A 21,528-nucleotide genomic window follows, 5' to 3' on the forward strand; every position below is an offset into this window, starting at 1 on the left:
GAAAGAAGCAAATATGCAGTCCTTTATCAATTCACAGTCCTGTCATCTGAGCTGATGAGAGCCTAATCACATTCTACTAACATGTTTCTGACAAGAAGGGATTTGTAAAAAGATTTTTTGTCATATTGAAGCTGCTCCTTTCTTGGCCAGAGTTGGGCCTCCTTTTTTAATATCATTTTTTTTAGAGAATGGAGGAAAGAAAGAAATACTTACACACTGCCTGGTTCACTGCTTCATACTTTTATCCAAAGGAGGAAAAAAAAGAACAAAACCCTTTAGCCTCTTCTAATATATGCCAGCCAGAACTGTATTTATGAATTGAAAATCTCCCATGCCCTTTTCTCCCATTAGGAACTCTTTTTTTTTTTTTTTAATTAAGTCAGGAAATTGTTTGTTTGCTTAACAAGGTAGGAAATCCAAACACTCCTGAAGAATATAATGATACTATTTCCATTCCCAGACATTCTCATCTTCTCCCAGAAAAACACTAACCCAAATGTGCAAAGTAACATCAATTCTAAGAGTAAGAATCATGGCTTCTACTACTAATACAACCCTTGACTCTGCATGGGACCTTAAGCTCTTTTAAGATGCCCCCAAAATAGGCCTCTGTATATTCAGCAGTGCTACGAACCAATATGGTGTTACTTTCCTCTAGAGAGCACTGAAAAAAATAAAAAATAGTAACAATCATTATAATGATGAATTAGGAAAAACTTTTTTAAACCATACAGGATTCATGTTGACCAAGATTGCCAAGAATAATCTAATGAATAATAATTTCTTGCAGTCAAATAGGTAGAGAAAAATCATTCTTCAGGAGCTACTGAAACTTCATTTGGTAACCTGAATATGAAAACATGGCTTATTTCAGGTCTCAGTTTTTGAAAAGGAGAAATGTCCACTGAAAGGTAATCCTCTGCTAATTCAGCTGTTAGTAGAAGGTGAAATTGGCTAAGACAAACAGTGATAAATATCTTACTGTGGGTCTCCTGCATAACTCAACTGTGCAGGGCGTATCCCAAAGTGGACAATAATCGGAAAAGTAATCACATCGGGGTTAAACTGCTCACGATCCAGTTGATCAATGCGGACAGAACTTGGTTTCTAGTGGAAAAAAAAAAAGCCATTTATTCCCATAAGAAGCCTTTAAGTATTGACTTTAACCCAAGTAGAGAAGGAATTAGTCGGATTTTTTTTCTTGGAAAGCCCTCTCCCCAAAGGGAAAAATGTCATTTAAAATCCTTTAGTCATAGCAGCTATACTATATAAAAACTATAATGTCATCCCTGCGAACGAGTCTATGCCATTTGGCATAGTGAACAATGATTTTATCCTTTTCTTCAGTCTACACAGAAACTTTTAAAAATTAAACTTTTAAAAGGACACCTACTCAGATATAACTTTTCCTTAACCTCTGCAAGGCACAGGGGAAGGATTCCACATCACAGGGAAGAGATGTGCGGGCTTATTCTGGTTTAATTTCACATTCCAAATGAATAGCTTACTTCCTCAGATTCACAGAGAGATGTCTCTGTTTAAAATTTCCCCCATTATTTCTCAGTGTGCCCTGTATATTTCTTTTAATTCTACACCTTAAATTAGTAGGTATTATAGTAAAAAGAAAAAAAAATCAAATAGCTAAGCTTTTTTATTATGTCCAAGAAGAACATTTTTGTATTTTAGCAAAGAGTCTCATATGTTTTTTTCTTCATGTCTAATAGGGAGAAGTGAATGGCTGGTTCCTTCCAGGCTATTTGTGACATGTCTTTCATCGTGAAAGTTTAAATTCATGAAAAGCTGGTGAAATCATGAAGAATATGGTTCAGCAGCTTTCTTACTTTAAAAACTCTCAGGGCAGTCCCTAACTGTGATTCAGTTCACACCAGGAGACTGTGGGGTCTTTGGCTCAGTTGCACTAGTGGCTGAGGCTGCAGACACAACTGATGAACACGGAGACCAACAAGCTTCACTGCGTCCCACAACAATGCCCAGCAACTAGTTTGGTTGCTGGTTGGTCTCCTTTGTCTGTGGCAATGGGGTTTCAAAGCTAAAATCAGTAAAGCATCCTGGAACTGGGACAAACCGGTTTCCTATATACAATTGCAGCCCCAGTCAAGCCATTTATCAAATCAGTTAGGTGATGAAAAGTACAAACTTGTGTAAATTCATACACATTTTTGAAAAACTCAGTTAAAAAAAAACATTTAAATGTCATTTAATTAAATAACCAAAATTTCACTAGTATATTTGAGAAGTGTGCCTCTGTTCTCAAAATTAGGTGGAAAAGATATTGTTCACACCTAATATAAAATTACTTAAATGTATTACTTTATGCATCAAAGTTGTAGGCTATATTTTTAAAGGAGGAACTGTGCAATCAAAGGATGCTATTGACTTATTCATGTTTCTGTGATTTTAAACACCATGCTATGACGTCAGTAAATAGTGACCTAAAATATCTATAGTAGCCAGGAGCAGTAGCACGAGCCTATATGTACTCTGAAGGCTAAGGCAAGAGTTTAAGATCAGCCGGGACAGTGTAGTAACACACCCTATCTCAAAATTTAAAAAAATAAAATTAAAGGAAAAGGAAAAAAGATCTATAGCATAAAGTAAGAGGGCGGTGGGGGAAAATAAATTCTAGAGTCTGGCCTTACCCTGCATCATCTACCACACTATCTATCTCGATGTGAGAATACAGTCTCACTAATGACCAAAGTATTCCCTGGCAGAAGCAAAGTGCTTAGGGAGGAAGATTAATTCTTTTAAGGTCTGCAACGATAAAGTATTTAATGTGACCATAATAGCTTGGAAAATTTAATAAATTTCCCAATATTCTTCCTACTAGGCAATCTTTCAAAGCAAGTAATGCAGAGGATGAAATAGTGTCAGTTTTACCTTGCCATGCTAGTGACTTGTACACTTTTCAAGAGGATGTAATGTAAGGATGCTCCCATGATACTAAACTATCTTTAAGTAAATACTAAAAAAGAAGGAACTTCCACATGTACCTACATCTCACACCCCAACTTACCTTTCCTAATTCATTTCTGATTATTTTCCATTATAAACCTTTCATCCTGACAAGTCTCCTCTCCTCACTATCTTCAAAACTGGCTTTTCATCATCTCAAGGTTGTATGTTAATTGTGCTAATAATCGATACAATTTCTCAATTTCTGAGACCTCACTGTAGTGTTTATGAAGCATTTCTGGCAGGCCTGCCAGTGATCTCTGCTGAGTCGGCCCACTAGCTTAACATTCATCCCAGACCCTTTCAGATACATATGCCGTGTACCATACATAAGCTTTCCTAGCACTGACTCGGACCATGCTCCCCAGCAATTAATGGTTGAATGATGATAGTGACCATGTCATCTGTGCCACTGGCTCAAAAACAGACAATGAGGGCCAGGGATTGAGCTCAGTGGTTTCGCCACCTGCTGCGCAAGTGCAAGGACCTGAGTTCAATCCCCAGAACCAAAAAAAAAAAAAAAACCCAAAAATAGACAATGGGTAATCAGAAGCCGTTGGGGATTTTTTTAAACTGCAGACTCCGAGATCCTCACTGCCTGAGCATATGGGCTGAGTCAATCAGGTTTTTCTTTCTTTGGTGGTATTGGGGATTGAACCCAGGACCTTTGCACAGAGCTACATCCCCGGCCCTTTATTTACTTTTCATTTTGAGACAGGGTCTCCTTAAATGGCTAACTTTCCCAGACTGGGCTCAAACTTGCTATCCTCACAGGGCGCTGGGATTACAGGTGTGTGCCACCATGCCTGGCTCCTTTGTGGTTTTTCTTGCAAAGCTCTCCAACTGATTCTAGATTTCAGGAAAACTTAACAATGCTATGGAAGGAATCCCAGAGTAAAGTGCTCCCAAAGTGTTCACTATGGAACAACTAAGGTGAAAATGTATGTCTCTCACCACCATCGTCCCACCCTCTGACCCAGGTCTAAAGTGAGGGAATAAAAATACATAGAACTATTTAAAGAAAACAGAATTTACAGTCTTACATAGAACTACTATGTATTTCTTTGAAAGTTACTTTAATAATTACTTATGTGGCTTAATGGTATAACAGTTAAAATTATACTTTTTTGTTTTAGTTTGAAGCAACTCTTGTTTAAACATATTTTTATTAAATAATTTCACTTTCTGGATTTGTTTAAAATCATCAGTATTAGCTGGAATGCTTTATTTGCAAATAGTAACATTTTGTTTGTGCAGATGTTACTGTCATGCTATAAAAAGTAGATCCACAGTTTATGTTTTATGAATGAAAGCTATTAAACAATTAACAGCTTTAAAAAACAAAAAGGAACAGCTTTGTTTAAATAGCTTATTCCATCTCCTTGCATAGATGTATTTTAATTCTCTATTTCTATAAAATTTATCTTAGTAAGATGCCAATATATAATTATTTTATGAAACAATGACATAAAGAAAAAATTTCCTAATATAATATAAAGAAAGTTCTGTGTTTTATATGACAGAATTCTGGCTTTTTGTTTTCTCCTGGTACTGGAGACTGAACTGGAGGCTTTGTGCATTTTAGGCAAATAGTCTTTTTCTTTTTTTCAAACACATGGTCTCACTAAGTTGCCCAAACTACCCTTAAAGTTGCAAATCCTCCTGCCTCACTCCCCTAGTCTGGGATTACATGCACCACCGTGCCTGGGAAGAGTCTACTTTTTTAAAAAACAATAATTAAGAGGGCAAATTAAAGTATTAAGTATTTGTAATATTATGGTGAAGGATACATTTTAAAAGAAGAAATGGCACAAAAGAAAATCTGACAAAGGATAGTGAAAGGAAGTTACCAAAAGAAAATATGAAGGCAATAAATGTTTAAATTATCAATTTTTGGGGGGTGGGGGTATCAGGGATCGAACTTGGGACCTTGCGCTTGCAAGGCAGATGACGGCACCACTGAGCTAAAGCCCCAGCCCTAAATTATCAATATTTACTAGAAACCAAAAGAAATAAAAAATTGAACTAAATAATAAACTTTTTCCTATCAAAATAGCAAAGCTGTTCTTTTTTTCTTTAACCTCATTTACCCAGTATGAAGAAATGAATATTCTCATCTATTTCTGGTCAGAGTATAAATTTCTCAACCCTCTGGAAGGCAATGTGCAACATGTACCAAAAGCTTTAAAAATGTGTGTATCTTTAGGCAGAATGAATTTACCAGTCAGGTGAACTGACTAGTAAATATTCCTAATTGTACTATTTTATATTTGTTTTCTGTGATACTGCCCTTTGCACTGAGCTAGGTCCTTAGTCCTTTTTAAATTTTTTTTTTCGGGGACAAGATGTTACTAAGTCACCCAGGCCATGTTCAAACGTGGATCCTCCAGCCTCCCAGGGTGCTGGGGTGACACCAGCACTACCACTATCTTCTTTACTAAATGTTGAAAGGAAAAATTATTCAAAGGACAAAAACCAGTTAAGTACTGAAAACTTTTAAAATGTGCTGTTACTGTTTTTGTGAAACATCCAAATGTAAAAAAGAAAGTGATTCAGTTCCAAATGTGCAAAACCAGATCATACCGTGCCGGGGTTGGTAACAATCATGCCTTTGCATTCTTCTGCATATTTCTGCCACTCGAGCTCCTCCCACTGAAGCATATTGGCAATCTCCTCTTCCGGGACCAGGGCTTTGCTACACCGTAACAGGTACAGAAGAATCTGGTGCATTGACAACACTTCCTTACCTCCATCTTGGGTGGGAGCAAAAAGAGTGGAGGGAGTTAAGGCTACTCAATTAACAGCAAATCATCAGGCGAACAAGGAAAAGCAAGACAAAGGAGGTAAAAGAGCATGTCTAAAAAGGTAATTTAAGATTTTATACTGTTTAACCAGGTGCCAAATAATACTAAAGTCATTTGTTTCATTGATGAACAGTGCTCATAAGCCATCTCATTTACGAAAATGGCAACAGCAACATTATAAATGATAAAAGATTCCATTTGTGAGGTATGAATATAAAAAAAAATGTCTGGCTTAATAAATTTAAAGCCACCTAGCATAAAGAATCATAGTTTATAATATACAAAACCATGTTATGTCTTAAATATTTTATCATTCTTTCTAGGGTAAGAGACGAAAGCTCTTTAGAAGTGATGTTATGGTCTTAAGGAAATTCTAAGCTTTTATGAGATATTTATGGATGTTTTCAACAAGCCATTGTTGCATTATGGTCTCATTTTTGGTGCTAATGTGCTGCACCTGCTTTGATGAACAAAGCTAAAGAGCCTGTACTAACTTCATGGAAGATCATTATGGAGTTAGTATCCAGGAAAATACCGAGTGTTCTGAGGCTTACTGAAGCATCTATCACCAAGTACAGAGGATAAAAACAACAAAGGGCATAATTAAAGTACCTTGGGAAAAGACAAGCTAGTATTTGATGAACCAAAGACAACCATTTAGTGCAGGCATTAACGTGGGGCTCACGGACCCCTGCCTTCTCTCTGGGTTTAGTTTCCTGTCCAACACGGGCAACTTATCTGGTACCACTTTTCTCTACCTACTCCTGCCCAAGGAGGGAGAAGAGCCTTGAAGGTTTAGTGGGTAATTACTACCCGCCCCGGGCCACGAACTACACCACAAGCAGTAGTAGATAGCCAAACACTTCATGGAGAAATAAAGGCAGTAAGAGCAGAGGATGGTAGGGATGGAATGGTACCAAGAAAAAGTATCCTATTTAGGTTGGAGGAATTGATAGGAGTCTGAGTACTAAAATACACAAGAGGATAAAAGATTTTAATATAACTTCCTGGAGAGTAAACCTGGACAGGTCAGCATACTTGAATGAATATCAAAATTTATATGAGCTGTACTTCTCTATCTAAGGTGGTGCTCTGGAACTGGAACACCTTGTCGTCCAAATACTCATTCATTCAACAAATATTTAATGAACATCTATCATACAGCACCTATCACAAAGCAGGCAGTAATCTAGGCCCTGGGAACACAGCTGTGATCCAAATAGCCAAACTCCTACCTTCCCAAAGCTTATGTTCCAAGGGAGAGGAAGAGATAATTTTTAAAACAAAACAAAAAACAACTACGTAATAGAGCAGGTCAAGATGAATGCTCTGAAGAACTTATCTGGGCAAGAGACTAGAGCTGTATTTAAAAGGACGGTCAGAGGAGATGTCTTTGAAGAGTGTGTGTGAGCCAGCAAAACTTGGAAGAAGCAAGAGAGCCCACCATGTAGCTACTGGTGAAGAGTGTCTGCAGTGGGAAAGAAACACCAAAAGCCTAAGAGTGGAGAGGGACTGGTGTGCTCCAGCAGCTGCAAAAAGGCCAGTATGGATGGTGTGAAGTTGAGGAGGAGACAGTGAGGGAGGTGGCAAGGAAAACGGATCTTGCAAGGCTCTAGCTTTGCAAGCTTGCTGAGCTCTGGACTTAATTCTGCAATGGGAGCGTGCTCCTCACCATTATGGGCAAGGTGCCCTGAGTAGTCCCATGCTGCAGTCAGAATTTATAGGCTCTCTAATAGTACATAAGCTAACAATGGCGATCACAACAGTTCCTAGAAGAATCTTTGTATACAACATTCTAAAAATAAAGTTCTCTTAATCAAAAACACAGCCTCCAAAAAACATAACTGTTCAAAAATGACAAAAATCACAAAATACAATCAAACATTATAAAGACATGTTCTACTAATTCACATTATTGCTCATAGCAGTGAAATATTTTTGTATCTCATAACAAAGCATTTGTCTTAAACCCATGAGTTACCTTTGGTTAGCAAATTCCCATGGTGTTCTAGACTGATTGCTTTGTATCCCTGCATAATTCACATTCAAACCCTCACCCAATGGGATGCTATTAGGAAGGAGAGCTTTTGAGACGTGATTAGGTCAGGCAAATGGAGCTCTGCTGTTGTAAGAGACAAGAGAGGGCTGTGTCTTCTCTGCTCTCCATCATGTGAGGATACAATGATAGGATGGCTGTCCACAAAGGAAGGTGGGTCTTTCTAGAACACAGCCTTACAGACTCTGGTCTTGGACTTTCAGCCTCCAGAACTGTGAGAATCAAATGTTTATTGTTTAAGCCACTCAGTCCACTGTGCTCTTTTTCTAACACCACAAACTAAGACGTGGCTGGGGGCGTATTTCTCTGAATCAGTGTCAAAATGCATTTCAATCCACCTGCACGTGATATGTGTTCTTGAATCAATGATGTCCCCATCTTTGCTAAGCACTGCAAACCCAAGATGCCTGTCTCTTGGTCTGAGTCCATGATCATCTCTAATCTTTTTTTTTTTTTTTGGTACCGGGGATCGAACTCTGGTCCTTGCGCTTGCGAGGCAGGCAGCAGAACCACTGAGCTAAATCCCCAGCCCTATCATCTCTAATCTTAAAAGGAGCCTGAGTTAAGCAGGAAGACAAGAGAAACTCTAAAGCTAAAATATGTGACCATAACCTGCATAGGCATACATATGAAATAGTAGGAATGAAGAAAACCCAGTCAGGCTTGCAAAGACTGCCACATAAACTAGATTCATCAGGAAACAAGAAAAGAGAATACTGGTATTTGGCTTATAATCGCTTCAATGTAGTTAAGATTATTTAAGAGAAATGGAAAGGATACCTCACTAGTCTAAGATATTTTAAGAAGAGTTGAATGTTATTTTCCTGAAAGAATTTTTTAAAATCCTATTTTATGGGGGAAGGGAATGGTAAAAGGAGCAAATACACACAGGTCCAAGTATACAAATAGCACCAGTTTCTCCTGAAGCATTCATATGGTTGGCTGACTCCAGAGAACTTTAGATAAAAGTAAAATGGACCACGGACACTGAATATAAAGAAAAACACTTTTTTACAAAGGGGCTGGGAGAGAGGAATACTTAAGCTTACAAACTAGTCTCTAGGATAAATGGATGATACAGGCACCACCCAATTTAGGAGAGGAGTAACTGCAAGATAATAAACAAGACCACTAAATGCCAACTACCTACTTTCCAGTGTGGGTCCATAGCTGCCGATGAGGGAGGAGTGAGTTTTATAGCATAGAAACTAGACATAATTAAACAAACAACATAATATATATACCAATGCAAATTTGGTAAGGCTAAAGGAGAAACTCTAAATCCATGCTAAAATCTGCTAAAAGTTTTATATGGCAGCTAAACCATAAAAAGAAAGTTATGTACCACTGTGAAAAAAGCAGACACTCAAGACAGACAACCTGATGTAAAAGGTTCATCAAGGAAAGGGGAGTTGAGCCTCTGTGGGGTTCAATCTTTATAGAAATACAAGACAAGGTAGATAAAATTAGAGAGTTCTGCCAGGACATGGAGCATGGGCTATATCCCTCACACCCAGTCCGGCAAAAAAAAAAAAAAACGGCACTCATAAATATCTGTGGAATGACTGTCTGAAACAGATAAATAACACAGCCACTTGCTCTCAGACTACCATGAATTTACTAATGTTAATGAATTGGTGCTTTGAGTTTGTCTGCTTTGCTACACGTTTATGTTGGGGATTTATGGAACTATGTCACCGAGGGCTAGGAAGTAATTTTTATCTCATTGGCTGGGATAAATAGGACATGATATAAATGAGAAATTAGAGCGGGTGAGCTAAGGTTAGCAGAGATATTTTGCCAGCTCTGGGCCTGGAACCGTGACAACGGCTCATTATTCCGAAAGAACTGGAGTTTGTGTCTCAGGGAATGAATCTGGACAGTCATTAATGAACTGACAGACTTTATAAACTGTTTCTTAGAGACCCAATTCTCTCAGTTTATATTGCTTGATTATTTATATGGTTATTTGGAAGAGGGGGTAATTTGTATTAAGTATATGGCTGCTTAAACGAGTATTTATCAACTGTATAGCACTCAATTGCAAGAAATACAAAAAACCTCCTTTTCCCACACTTACAATAACTGCATAACTGTATTTTTATGTCTTTTGTATATTCCTACAAAGATGACTTGATATAATCGTATTTTCTAAGATCTGCCTTAACAATGGGCATTTTCTAAATTTTCTAAATACAAAGTTATATGAAGATGATGTATCAATCCATGTTCTTTCAAACTATATTTCCCTTCTAGAAATTTAGAAATTCTCTCTCACCACTCTGGCCTCCTGCCAGCCATACCAGAGAAGTACTGCTCCAGACGGGGCAAATTCCAAAAATCAATTTGCTAGACAATCAATTTGCAAAATTGATTCAGGAGTTTCAACACTTCATATAGTAATGGTACAAGCTTGTGAGCAGGCTTTCCTGTGTCCAATCTTACTATCTCGAATGGTGCCTTGCCCTGCCAATTAGTCAGAATAAAACCTTAAACTGGTGTATAGCTGTCTGCAAACAAAGGGAAGAATGAAATAGGGAAAAAAACAAAAATTTTAAAAAATTCTTAAAATCTCAATAAACTGGTTGCTCTGTGATTTGTGATTTGGCATTTGGCAAATGAGCCTGTGTGCAGTAATCCCTGGTTTAAACTATTAAGCTTAACTTTGTAAATCTGTACAAAGCAACTGAGACAGCTTTCATTAAAATGAGTAAGCTGAGGAACTGGAGAAATGTAATGATGACTGACAAAACCTGAACATTCAAAAAGATATTATAATACACTGATATAAATAAAAAGTGAATCAGAATGAGATTATGAAAAACTTAAAGTATCTGAAAAGCTACTCATTTTCAAAGAAATTCAAGAAATATGCAAGCTGATAATGATAATACTTTTGCTTATCAGATGAATAAAACTATGAAAGACTAGTACTACCCAGTGTTGACAGATGGTAGTAAAAGGGTACTTTTTATGAAAACTATTGGTCAGAACTACAAATTGGTATGTCCTTTCTGGAGAGAATGTGGCCAGCTTTTCAAGTTTAAAATGTATATATTATCTTAACAAGTAATCTCACTTATATGGGAAGGGAAGAGATGCCAAATGCTGAACAGAATGTGAAATAATGTGAACTCTCATATACTTCTGATGGGAAGATAAACAGTATTGTCATTTTGAAACACTGAAAATAAGTACAAAGTTTAATATAAATCCCACCAAAAAAAAAATATATATATATATATAAATCGCACCAAAAGATATGTGCAAGTCTTTAGTGAACAAATAACTGCTCCAGCTAGAGCACACGTTCACTAAAGACCTATACGTGTCTTTCAGCGATATATTTTTACTAAGCTTTGTACTTATTTTCATATTTATATGTGAAATCTGAAAATACCCTAATGTTCACTAACCATAAATGGGTTTTAGTTATGCCATATAAAACTGTATAGCAGTAGGAAGGAACTAACTACAGTACAGTTCACTGCAATAACATATCTCCAAAATGCACTAAACAAAAGACAGAAATGAGAAAATATAATTGTAGTTTTTATAGTTTAAAAATGAGTAAAACTAATACATGGCACATTAAGTCAGAATAACAGTTTTTACTGGGGACCTGGTAGTGACTGGAGAAGGGTTCAGAGGGGCTCTTGGGTGCTGGTATCTTGATCTGGGTACTGATTTCACAGTCGTATTTACTTGGTGAAAATTCACTGAATTCTTTACTTTGGATATGTGCACTTTTCAATACTTATGTTATATTTGATAAAAGGTTTACTTTTAAAAAATGAGAATACCAAAGACTAAAAAGCACATTCATTAGTAACCAAAGCATGAATATTTAAACAAAGTGCTATTACAACCGATTTAAGTCCATAAACAAGTATTTACAGAGTGGTTGGTAATACAAGAAACAGACAATGTTTACTCTTCAGCCTCATGGAGCTCGCCACTGAAATTTTTGTTTCTTTGTTTTTGTTTTTTGTGTCAGAATCTTGCTATGTAGTTCAGGCTGGCCTTGAGCTCACTATGTAGCCCAGGCTGGCCTTGAATCTGTGGCAATCTGCTGCCTCAGCCTCCCGAGTGCTGGGATCACAGGCATGCGCCACCATGCATGGCTATCACTGAAATTTTTAAAAAGAAAGTAAAGAATGATAGAAGGAGAGAAAGAAGGAAAAAGGATGAGTGGACCTAAAATGTTAAAAAGAGTAATAATGCCTTTGTCATAGCAACATAAAATGATATGATTCTTTTGATGAGAAATTTGGCACTATATATCATAATTTTTAAAAACATCCATCTGCTCAATGATTAAAAAGAAGATGCAAATCTTATACTAGTATGATGACAATTAGGTGAAAAATCTTACACATAGAAAAAAACAAAAACATATCAAAATGTTTTTTAATTCATTCTTTTCTGTTTTGATTTGTTGTTGTTGTTGTTGTTGTTGTTGTTATTACAGTACTGGGGACTGAACCCAAGGGTTCACACATGCTAGGCAAGCACTCCACCACTAAGCTATCCCCAGCCTATAATTTGCTCTTTTCTAAAAGATCTTTAATGCAGTCACATCTTGAAAATTAATCAACCATATTTTGCCAACCAATAACAAAATATTTTTCTTATACAAGTTATTTATTAAGTACTTTTCTGTATCCTTTGGGGTTTAAAAAGTATATTTTCAAAGGAAAGTTTAATGAAAAAGTAATTCCTGTTCAAAAATAAATAAATCAATAGACCTTCACCTTTATGATTACCTAAATGTTATCCCTACATAATTATGGGAAACATTTTGTGTCGAAATCCCATAGAGTAAGTATCTAACCCAGAATCTTCTATAAGATAATTTTAAAACTGCCCACTTTCTCTGAGAGATTTGTTTTGCAATAAAATGCCTAGAGGCAGAGGAAAACAGAAAAGAAAGGCTTTTCAACAAAGCCACTCTAACACCATCTTCTAATAAGTTTATTTCTAAAGCTCCATTATGAATCAAAGATGTTTTCACTTGAAAAGAAAAAGGGTATCTCAGCAAAATAAAACCAGATGTAATAAGGAGAAAAGCTTCTGAATGCATTTTCTAAACAAAATAAACATTAACAATATTAAAATGCAAGTAATATCCCCAAATAAAAATAAGCCATTGTGACTTTCTGGACTGAGCAAAGAATACCTATTCCTCTAACTCTTGAGAAAAACCTACACTAGACTGAGTAGATAAAAAACAAAGCAACTAAAGAACCCAGAAGTTGAAAGTATGAAAAGCCTAGAAGAAAAACAAGTCAACAGCCCAGGCTCCACGCTAGGGAAGAGATCAGCACTGAGGTGCATTCTCTGGATTGTTCCTGGGAGGCCTTCTCTGGCATCAGAAGCTGCAATGGGCTGGGACAGAGTGCGAAGGGGTCTGGCATCGAAGCAGAACTTGGCTGAGGATTGACTAAGAGCATTTGAGGAAGGCAGTCTGACAGGCACCAAGGAGCATTCTGAGGCATGAGGAAGAAAGCATGAACATAGGACTGAATTTTCCAAATCTGGAGAATTGGGCAGAAAGGTTACAAGATGAAAAACTTCCCAGTCAAGATTGTAGACCACAGATTTATGGGAGTAGTTGTACTTTTTTCCCTCTAATATCACTGAGTGGCCCACACAGAGGAGAAGAAAAGGCAAATGGTTAGAGTGGTGCTGTTTACATGGACAGCAATGGCGGTACAAGGCACTGAGAAAACTAAAGCAGGTAGATGGGAGCGCAGGACTTGGTTAAGAAAGCAAAGAAAGTTCACAGAGCATGAGAGGGAAGAGTCAAGCAGGAGCAAGGAGATAAGGGCAAGAGAGAGTGAAGAAGGGACATTTCTGGAGGACATCAGCAAGTGAGACACTGGAGTAAGAGGCGGGTACATCCACGTGGGATGGTAGCACGATTCAAGCCTTTTCCTGGGGATCGGGCGGCTGAGTTCTGACAATCATTAGAGTAGAAAAAGTGAAAAAGTTGTACAGCTAAGAGTAGAATGGGAGAGAAGTTTACTAGGCTAGTAACAGAACTTTGCTGCAAAAGGAAACTGTAATAAAGGTTTCATGACACTCAAAACAGGTAACTAGAAAATCATAGAAAAGAATGGGAATAGGGTGGCAGAAACATCAACGGAGAGGATTTTGCAAACAAAAAGGCATCTAAAAGACTGCATTAAAAATTCAACCATTTTTAAAGTACTTAATGTACTGCCACATCTAACAACTAGATTCTTGAAACAACTAGGAAACAGTTAAAATATCACTTTAAAAAACGAAGTCATATTTTTACTTATGTATTTTAATTTAGGAGGTAAATTATTACATCTTTTTTACTGTAAAATAATTAAAATCATGTCAAAAATACAGAAGAAAATCATCTATAATCCCACTAAGTGTAACTATTATTGCAGTAATTTTTAGCTTAGTTACAATCACATTATATATAAGATTTTATCCTAATTGTTTTCCAATTAGCTATATGTATTTAAGCCACATGCATTTTTCTATGTTAATTTTGGCACTCATATATTTTATCAAAGATTTTCAAAACTTATAAATCAATTCTTCCACTGCTCATCTAACTTGGCAATATGATAAATTATGCAAGGGTATAAACCAGCATGTAAAATTTTACATTTCCATGTGCAAACTCAGAAGTAGATAATTAACAGCGTCCAAGGGGAGAAAGTTGTCCCTAAAGATTGAAAGGAGAATGGCAGGCTTATTTTCAGACACACTATCTCACCAGGTCACTGACAAGCCAAAAGATTTACCTGGAAGAAATCTTACAAAACGTGGCATGAAATGAAATCTCGGACAGCAGGGAGGACTGTCTTCAAACAAAGGACCTAGAGCAAACAAGTGAAAAGGAAAGAAAAAAGAAATCAAACAGCCTTAGAAAGCAAACACTGCAACTTACTTAATTCCTAAGATTTATGGTAACAACAAAAACACCACCAGAAGTAGGGACATAAAAAGTACCACTCGCCCCACTCTTCTCCTCAAAGCTCAATCAATCATGGGGAACGGCAACAACCATCCAATGAGGATTGCAATGGGGAAGCTACAGCAAGCCAGGAGAAGAAAGAGAGCCCCAGGAGCAAACATATACAGCAAAATTATTTTCAGAAGTCAAACATATCAAGATTCTTTTTATAACTGAATGATAGCATAACGTAATATGCCTATATGCTAATTCCTTCACATTTTAATCAATATACTTGAAAAACTGAGAGACACAATTGGTTTGAAAAGTCATTCATTCAATTCACTCATTTAAAGCCCTGGCTTGAAAAGTCGTTCATCAATACACAACTTTAAAAATAAATCAGTAAATATTTGCCAGAGTACAGACACTTCCAAGAGAGTAAACTATTACCCAAGACCCAGGCATTGAGTCTTTGAATCTGTCTAGATCATTTGCATGTATGCATGTGTGTGCCTTCATGTGTGTTCTAATGAGTAACAGAAATACTCTGTTTTAATAAACTGTCATCTCTGAAGAAGTTTATTGCAGCACAGTTCAGGAGATTTAAAATATTAACTAATGAGATTTTCCCTAATGCACATAAATCAAGGTAGTTACTCATAATAACTGGTACCATCTTCTTGGCTATTATGAGACACAATGTATGAAGTAAAATCCATAAAAACTTATTTATGTCAAATAAAAGCAAGTATTCCCATGAATAACATACTTTTCCCTGAATATTTCAAAAATAAGAATTTCAATTATGCCCCTTGCCCCCATTTATAAATTTTCGCATATACCATAATGTTCTTCTGTAAGCATTACTCTTTTAAATCCTATTGTTTACCTTTAAGATTCCAGTCATATAATTCCAAAATATCTCTGAATAAGAACAGTGAAAAGAGTTCAAGCCCTTTCACACAAAAATTCTGAAAAATAAACCAAGATCAAATTACTGTAGATCTGCAAATACATAAATACATTAGGTTCAATGTGTTCTAGTCAAGTATCTTAGAAAGTATATGTTCAAACTATACTAAAAACATAATTTCCCAGAAAGTTTAGCCACTGTCCTACAATAGCTAATTGGTTTCAGGTAAAAATGAAGTAGGCAATAATTGCATTAGGATTTCGATAAAGATGTCAGTCAACTCAGCTTTTTTCAGTACACAAATAAAATGAAAAATGTCATCTCATTTATATTTCTCTAACCCAAATGTAAAACGTATCAGAATGTCCTAGTAACTTTTTGTTGATTCAAATTACTCACACACCTGCTCTTACGGGCTTGTCCACCACCCTACCCCACCCCATCAACACACCCAGTCACTAAGTTACCAAAACCAGAGGTCCTCTGCACAAAAACTCCAAACTCTTAATAAAAGCAAATAAAGGGATAAGCAAACACTACAGAACTTTATACCAAAATTTCCCCTGTAAACAAGCTATGCAGGTGATGTATTTACAAGTAAGCCTTGTCTCATAATTCTTCCTTCTACTTGTTTTGCTCAGAATTCATAAATCACTTGGTGTGAAATCACGTCAGAAGTCAGAAACTTTTACAATGGCAATTCAAGGCTTATGACCTTAAAAACCAAAAGGAAGCAAAAAGGCCTTCTAAACAGAAGAATGGAGGGCTGGGCTTTTCTCTTTCATTTTTTTTGAATGGCAGGTAGGATAAACAGGACTTGTCCAGAATGAAACAGGTGCTAAGCATGCATGTCATGCCTGTCAATTCCCCCTCAGTGTTCCCTGCCTGTGACAGTTTCTCTGTTAGATAAGTTGCAAGAAGAGCTGGGGGCTCCAGAAATCGACCCTGACTTCAATACAGTGTTACGTGTACAAGCTTGTTTGCTGTGTAGTTGTTATTTCTTAGTGTGATTTGTTGACACCACCGAATTCAAGATCAGGCAATGAATCATTCTGAGATTCACATTAATCTTGCTTTGGAATTTTAAATCTCTTGCATATATTTAGATAAATCTGCTGCTGAACGTCAGCAATGAAAAACAATTAGGAAAAAATATGTAAATATATGGGAAGAAAAATGAACCGAGCACTGATCTTCTCATTGTAGATAACGAATAAGATTACTCCAACAGCTATCAGATTCAGTTGCACTATTTCAATTGCCTCACTGATAATGGCCAGTTACCAAAATCTGTCCCCCACACAAAACAAACTAGAAACAGATGTAAAGTTACTATCAGCAGATGCAAGGTGAGCAGAAACAGGTTCAAAAATAGGTCAATGAATTTTAAAATTATCCACAGTTTAACCTTGATTCTACAGCTACATCTCCGGGACCTTTTCAACAGTGAAAGTGGTAATTTTAGGGTCTCCTATGGCAAAAAACCCAGAGCTGGGCAAGTTCAATGTTTAAAAAAAAAGTGTGGAATAAACAAAAGAAACTACAGCAAGCTGTTAAACAATCTTTTCCCTTACCTCGGGCATCATCTCTTCAATGAAATGAATCGTGTAGTCTATGTTGAATCTAATTACTTTACACAGTGGAATCTGCAATAAGAAGAAGAAAGGTTCAGCTCCACAATACCTCCCTAAAGGCTCATACTGCACACATTTGCTACCTGACCCAGAGGAACATGAACCAGATGTGAAGGTTTCACCTTCGTCAAAGCTGCCAACACTGCACATGAAGCCTGACCACAACTCCTGGGTTTTAATGGCAAGAACCCAGCTGGCCAGCCCTCCACAGGAGACCTGCATAGCACTGGTGCTTAATTAACAGTAGGAGCAGCAACACAAACATGACAAGAACTCGTTAAAATTAAACATATCACCTCTAAAGAATTAATAAAACCACACTCATAAAGTTTTCCCCCTGATTTTTCTTTTAATCTTTCAGAATCTTTGGCTCAAACATTAGGCAGATCAAGGATGATGGCAGCCTGGTAACATATCAGTTACCAGGGTTCACGGGTCACTGAAGAGCACATAGTGGTTGTTCAGCAAAGCAACTGTGGAAATAAGTATAAAAATAAATTGTAATAAAAATAACAATAGCTAGCATTTATCAGGCTGGGTACTGTTCTGATGCTTTATAATTATTTACTCACGCAACCACCACAGCATCCATATGAGACAGGTGAGACTCTGATGCCTAAGGTACAGTGGAGGAAGCTAAGGCAGAGACACATCGGTACCTCGCCTAAGGCAACAGCAAGTGGCAAATTAGGAGGAGCTCGTGCTCTAGTCCCCATTCTTAGCCACTAGAGTATACACTTTCCGTTCTCTGTTCTGATACTCAGGGTGTGACTGACAATGAAGAAGGCTCAGCATGAAACAAATCCCCATCTGTCTTACCCTACCAATATCAAAGACACTTGTCTAATATCTAGACACAGTAGTTTCTGTAGATGTATTTCTGAATGAATGACAAAAGGAGGGAATGAGGTTAGTGCAATGGCTTGGCTGAGTAGGTGGGGAAAATAACAGACCTAGAGATATGTTAAGTGGGCTTTTCTGGCTGCACATGAGACACTGTAATCATTTTTACAAACCACAGCAATCAAAAAGAAACATTTTAATTCTACCAGCAAAAGAAATGGTTAGAAAAACATAAAGATAGGATTACAATGCCATCTACTGGAAATCTTTTTCTCAGAAATGAAGTTTAGTTCTTAGATGTTCTCTTTTTTTAAACTAGTAATTGAGTAAAATTCATAATTAACTTGAATAACACGCTGATTTTCAACCTCCTGGTGGTACTGAGTCCTAAACTAACCAAAGCAACACACAAGCGCCACTATTATTTTTAAGATCTACTTTATTCCTACAAACATTTAAAAATATCTGAGGTACAAAATGTGTGCAAGATTTAACCTAGTTTTAAAATAACTATTCTTGCTAACAACTATATAAGGTCCATACGTATTCTAAAATAAGCCACAGGTCCTGCCTTAAAAGGTAAAGATATAGAAGAGGAGGACAGGTACATAAACAAATACAAATAGAATATGAGACATAATAACTTGAAGAGCAATTAAAAACAAGCAAAAAAGAAAATACAAAGTACAAAAGAACCACTGAGTCTTCAAAGATAGGGAGGGATTTCCCAGGTCATCTAAGAAAACAAAGTTAAAGCAACAAAGGTATTTAGTTTCCAGTAAGACAGAGAAAAGGGACCGGAGAGAAGAAGTCATTTAGCCGTGCAGAGCACAGTACAGAGAGAAGCCAAGCAATCTCCAGAGAGAAAGGATAGACTCCATTGTGCTGCCCTTATATTATGTTACAGTCAGGGTTTACGGCTAATTGGCAACAAGAAATTATTCAAGTACTTTCAAGTACATTCAAGTAAGAGATTATCGCAGTTTACATTTTAGATGGGACTCTATGGAAACAGCATGGAATTGGCTTAGAGAGGAGCAAAGATCACAATCTAACGTAACAGTTCAGTCCAAATGAAGGGAAGATTAGAAAGAAGGGAAACTTTTTTACTCATGGTTCGGAAATGTTACTGATCTACACAGTGACCATTCTGACATGGGAGTGAAAGATAAGAAAGAACAGAAGATAACTTCTGGGTTTCCGGCTTAAATGACCGGGTAGGTCACAGTGGCATTAATACAAAAGCAGAAATTCATGAGAACCTCAAATTCAATATGCAGAAAGGATGAGGAGTTCCATTTCACAGAGGTGAAGTACCTGAGGGGACATAGAGGAGGGCATTCCAACAGGCAGGCAATCTGAAATGCCAAGTGTGGAGCAGTTATCCACCACAGCTCCAAGTACCATGCCTGTGGGGACCAATACAAATGGAAGGAAAAGCCAGGTGGGACCAAACTACTCAGCAAGAGAGCATACAGGAGAGAAAAACAAGAGCTCTTGGGACTACACCAAAGACAGGCAGAGAAAGAGCAGAAGTGCAAGCTTTACTTCTTCCTGTCAAGTGTGAAAGCATACTGCTAGATGATTTATGCAAGCCCAGCCTTTTTTCCATTTCATTTCAACTAAACTCACTGACTGAAATTCGTCCTTTGGACTCTTCTGTTTTATATACATTTGATTTCCCTTTTGGAGTTCCATCCATACCACCAGAGCCTCTCCGAGACTCACAAAAAGGCATCATCTCCATATGAAAAATTCTAAGCTCTCCCTAAGACTGAAATACAACTTGCATTTCATTACACACTGGTCAGTCGAGAAACTGGTACTTCAAAGATCACCAAATCAGATTCCAACCACTTCCATCAAATAACATAAATTCCTACTATCACTTGTGAAAGCATACTTGAGTACTTTAAAGTTAAGAAAACATATGTTGACTGACATTGGCTCCTAGCTCATCCTGGGGAGGGGAGCACCCACCCCCAAACTCCTATGTTCTAACTCTACTACTTCCAGATAATGAATGACCAAAGCCAGTGGGCAGTGAGGTTACTGGACATGGAAAGCCAACGAAGGTGGGGGAAATGATCAAGGGGTTTCCTTTGTGCATCTACCACTATACATATGGCATTTTTTAATAAATTTAGTTACACTGCCAAAGCTTTTAATAACATCAGTTATTACCATGTAAGTAACAGTAAATGTACTATATAAAAGCGTAAAATTCTCCCAGAATGCTGTATACTTAGTCAACAACAATTTCAACCTATTTCAATTCAAGACCTTAAGAGACTGCATCAGAGCAAGCTCTGGTTGAGACTCTATCAGTACTGTCATTCATATGCCCTGCTTGGTGATGTGCTGTCTTTACGAGAAGACAAATCAAATCTGTAAAATGATTTAAAAATTCTTTTTCTTGGGAGACTATTTCAAATTCAAGAGCCCTTTGATGGCTCTAATTCCTATGAACTGTAGAACACTTGCTTAAAACTCAATTTATTTTATCAACATCTAGCATAAATGATGGGGCTCCTCATTACAGGGTGAAGTTCTCAAGTCTTAAGAGCGTCAATATTTATATAAAATGTATGGTGAAGCCAGGAATTTTTCGGTCTTATCTTTTATTTTGTAATAGTAGCAACTATGATCAATTTAGCACAACCAGCCTCTCAGTCTTTGTGCTGGGAACTTTTTAAAAAAAAGTGTATTCCATTCACTTTTGTTGTAAACCTAAAATTGGTCTTAAAAACAATTCTATTTTTAATAAAGTATGCCTAACTCTAATTAAAGTCCCAAGCATAGCTATTATTAATGAAGCCAAATAATCACTTGTCTAAGGTTAAAAAAAAAAAATCAGACGTTTCTGTTAGGGTTTAAATATAAAGTGTCCCCCCGAGACTCATGTGTGGAGGGCTTGATTCTCAAGGCAACAATGCTTGGGGGGAGCTGCATGGTGACTGGCTCATCAGAACACAATGAATTAATCAACTGACGTTTTCATCACTGAATGGGCTATGAGGAAGTGGGGCACAGCTAGAGTAAGCGGGTCCCTTGGTGCACACATTGAATGATATATCTTTTCTTGGGCTTTCTCCCAATCCTCTATTTGCTGGCCACCATGCAGTGAGAATCTTTCCTTCATCACGCCCTTGTTTTATGATGTTTCCACCTCGGAGCCAGGTGAACATCGACTGAAACCTCAGAAACTATGAGCCAAAATAAACTTTTCCTCCTTTAAATTGTGTATGTCAGGTATTTTGTCTCAGCAATGCAGAAGTGACTAATGCAGATTCAAACCCAGCTCTGTGTGACATTTTCTCCACAACAAGAGGTGCCAATATTTATTATGTCCCAAAACC

The 21,528-nt window shown here is 37.1% G+C and overlaps 1 protein-coding gene across 4 annotated transcripts in view; it reads right to left on the bottom strand.

Annotated features, from left to right (window-relative positions):
• Drosha (drosha ribonuclease III) overlaps positions 1–21,528 on the bottom strand; it is a 125,859-nt gene that overhangs the window by 57,378 nt on the left and 46,953 nt on the right. For 3 of the 4 annotated variants that reach the window (XM_004848667.3, XM_004848665.3, XM_013073521.3), the window contains 5 exons: positions 17,267–17,338; positions 15,669–15,750; positions 14,625–14,699; positions 5,560–5,729; positions 983–1,107 (listed from right to left, as the gene is read on the bottom strand). In XM_004848667.3, the coding sequence (XP_004848724.1) occupies positions 983–1,107; positions 5,560–5,729; positions 14,625–14,699; positions 15,669–15,750; positions 17,267–17,338 (524 nt within the window). The remainder of the gene's footprint in view (positions 1–982; positions 1,108–5,559; positions 5,730–14,624; positions 14,700–15,668; positions 15,751–17,266; positions 17,339–21,528) is intronic. The other variant, XM_004848666.3, reaches the window with a different exon arrangement.

Source organism: Heterocephalus glaber, unplaced genomic scaffold, assembly GCF_053883595.1.
Source record: "Heterocephalus glaber isolate CG9 unplaced genomic scaffold, H.glaber_assembly_v1.0 deba00001538, whole genome shotgun sequence".
In the NCBI taxonomy this organism is placed as follows: domain Eukaryota; kingdom Metazoa; phylum Chordata; class Mammalia; order Rodentia; family Bathyergidae; genus Heterocephalus; species Heterocephalus glaber.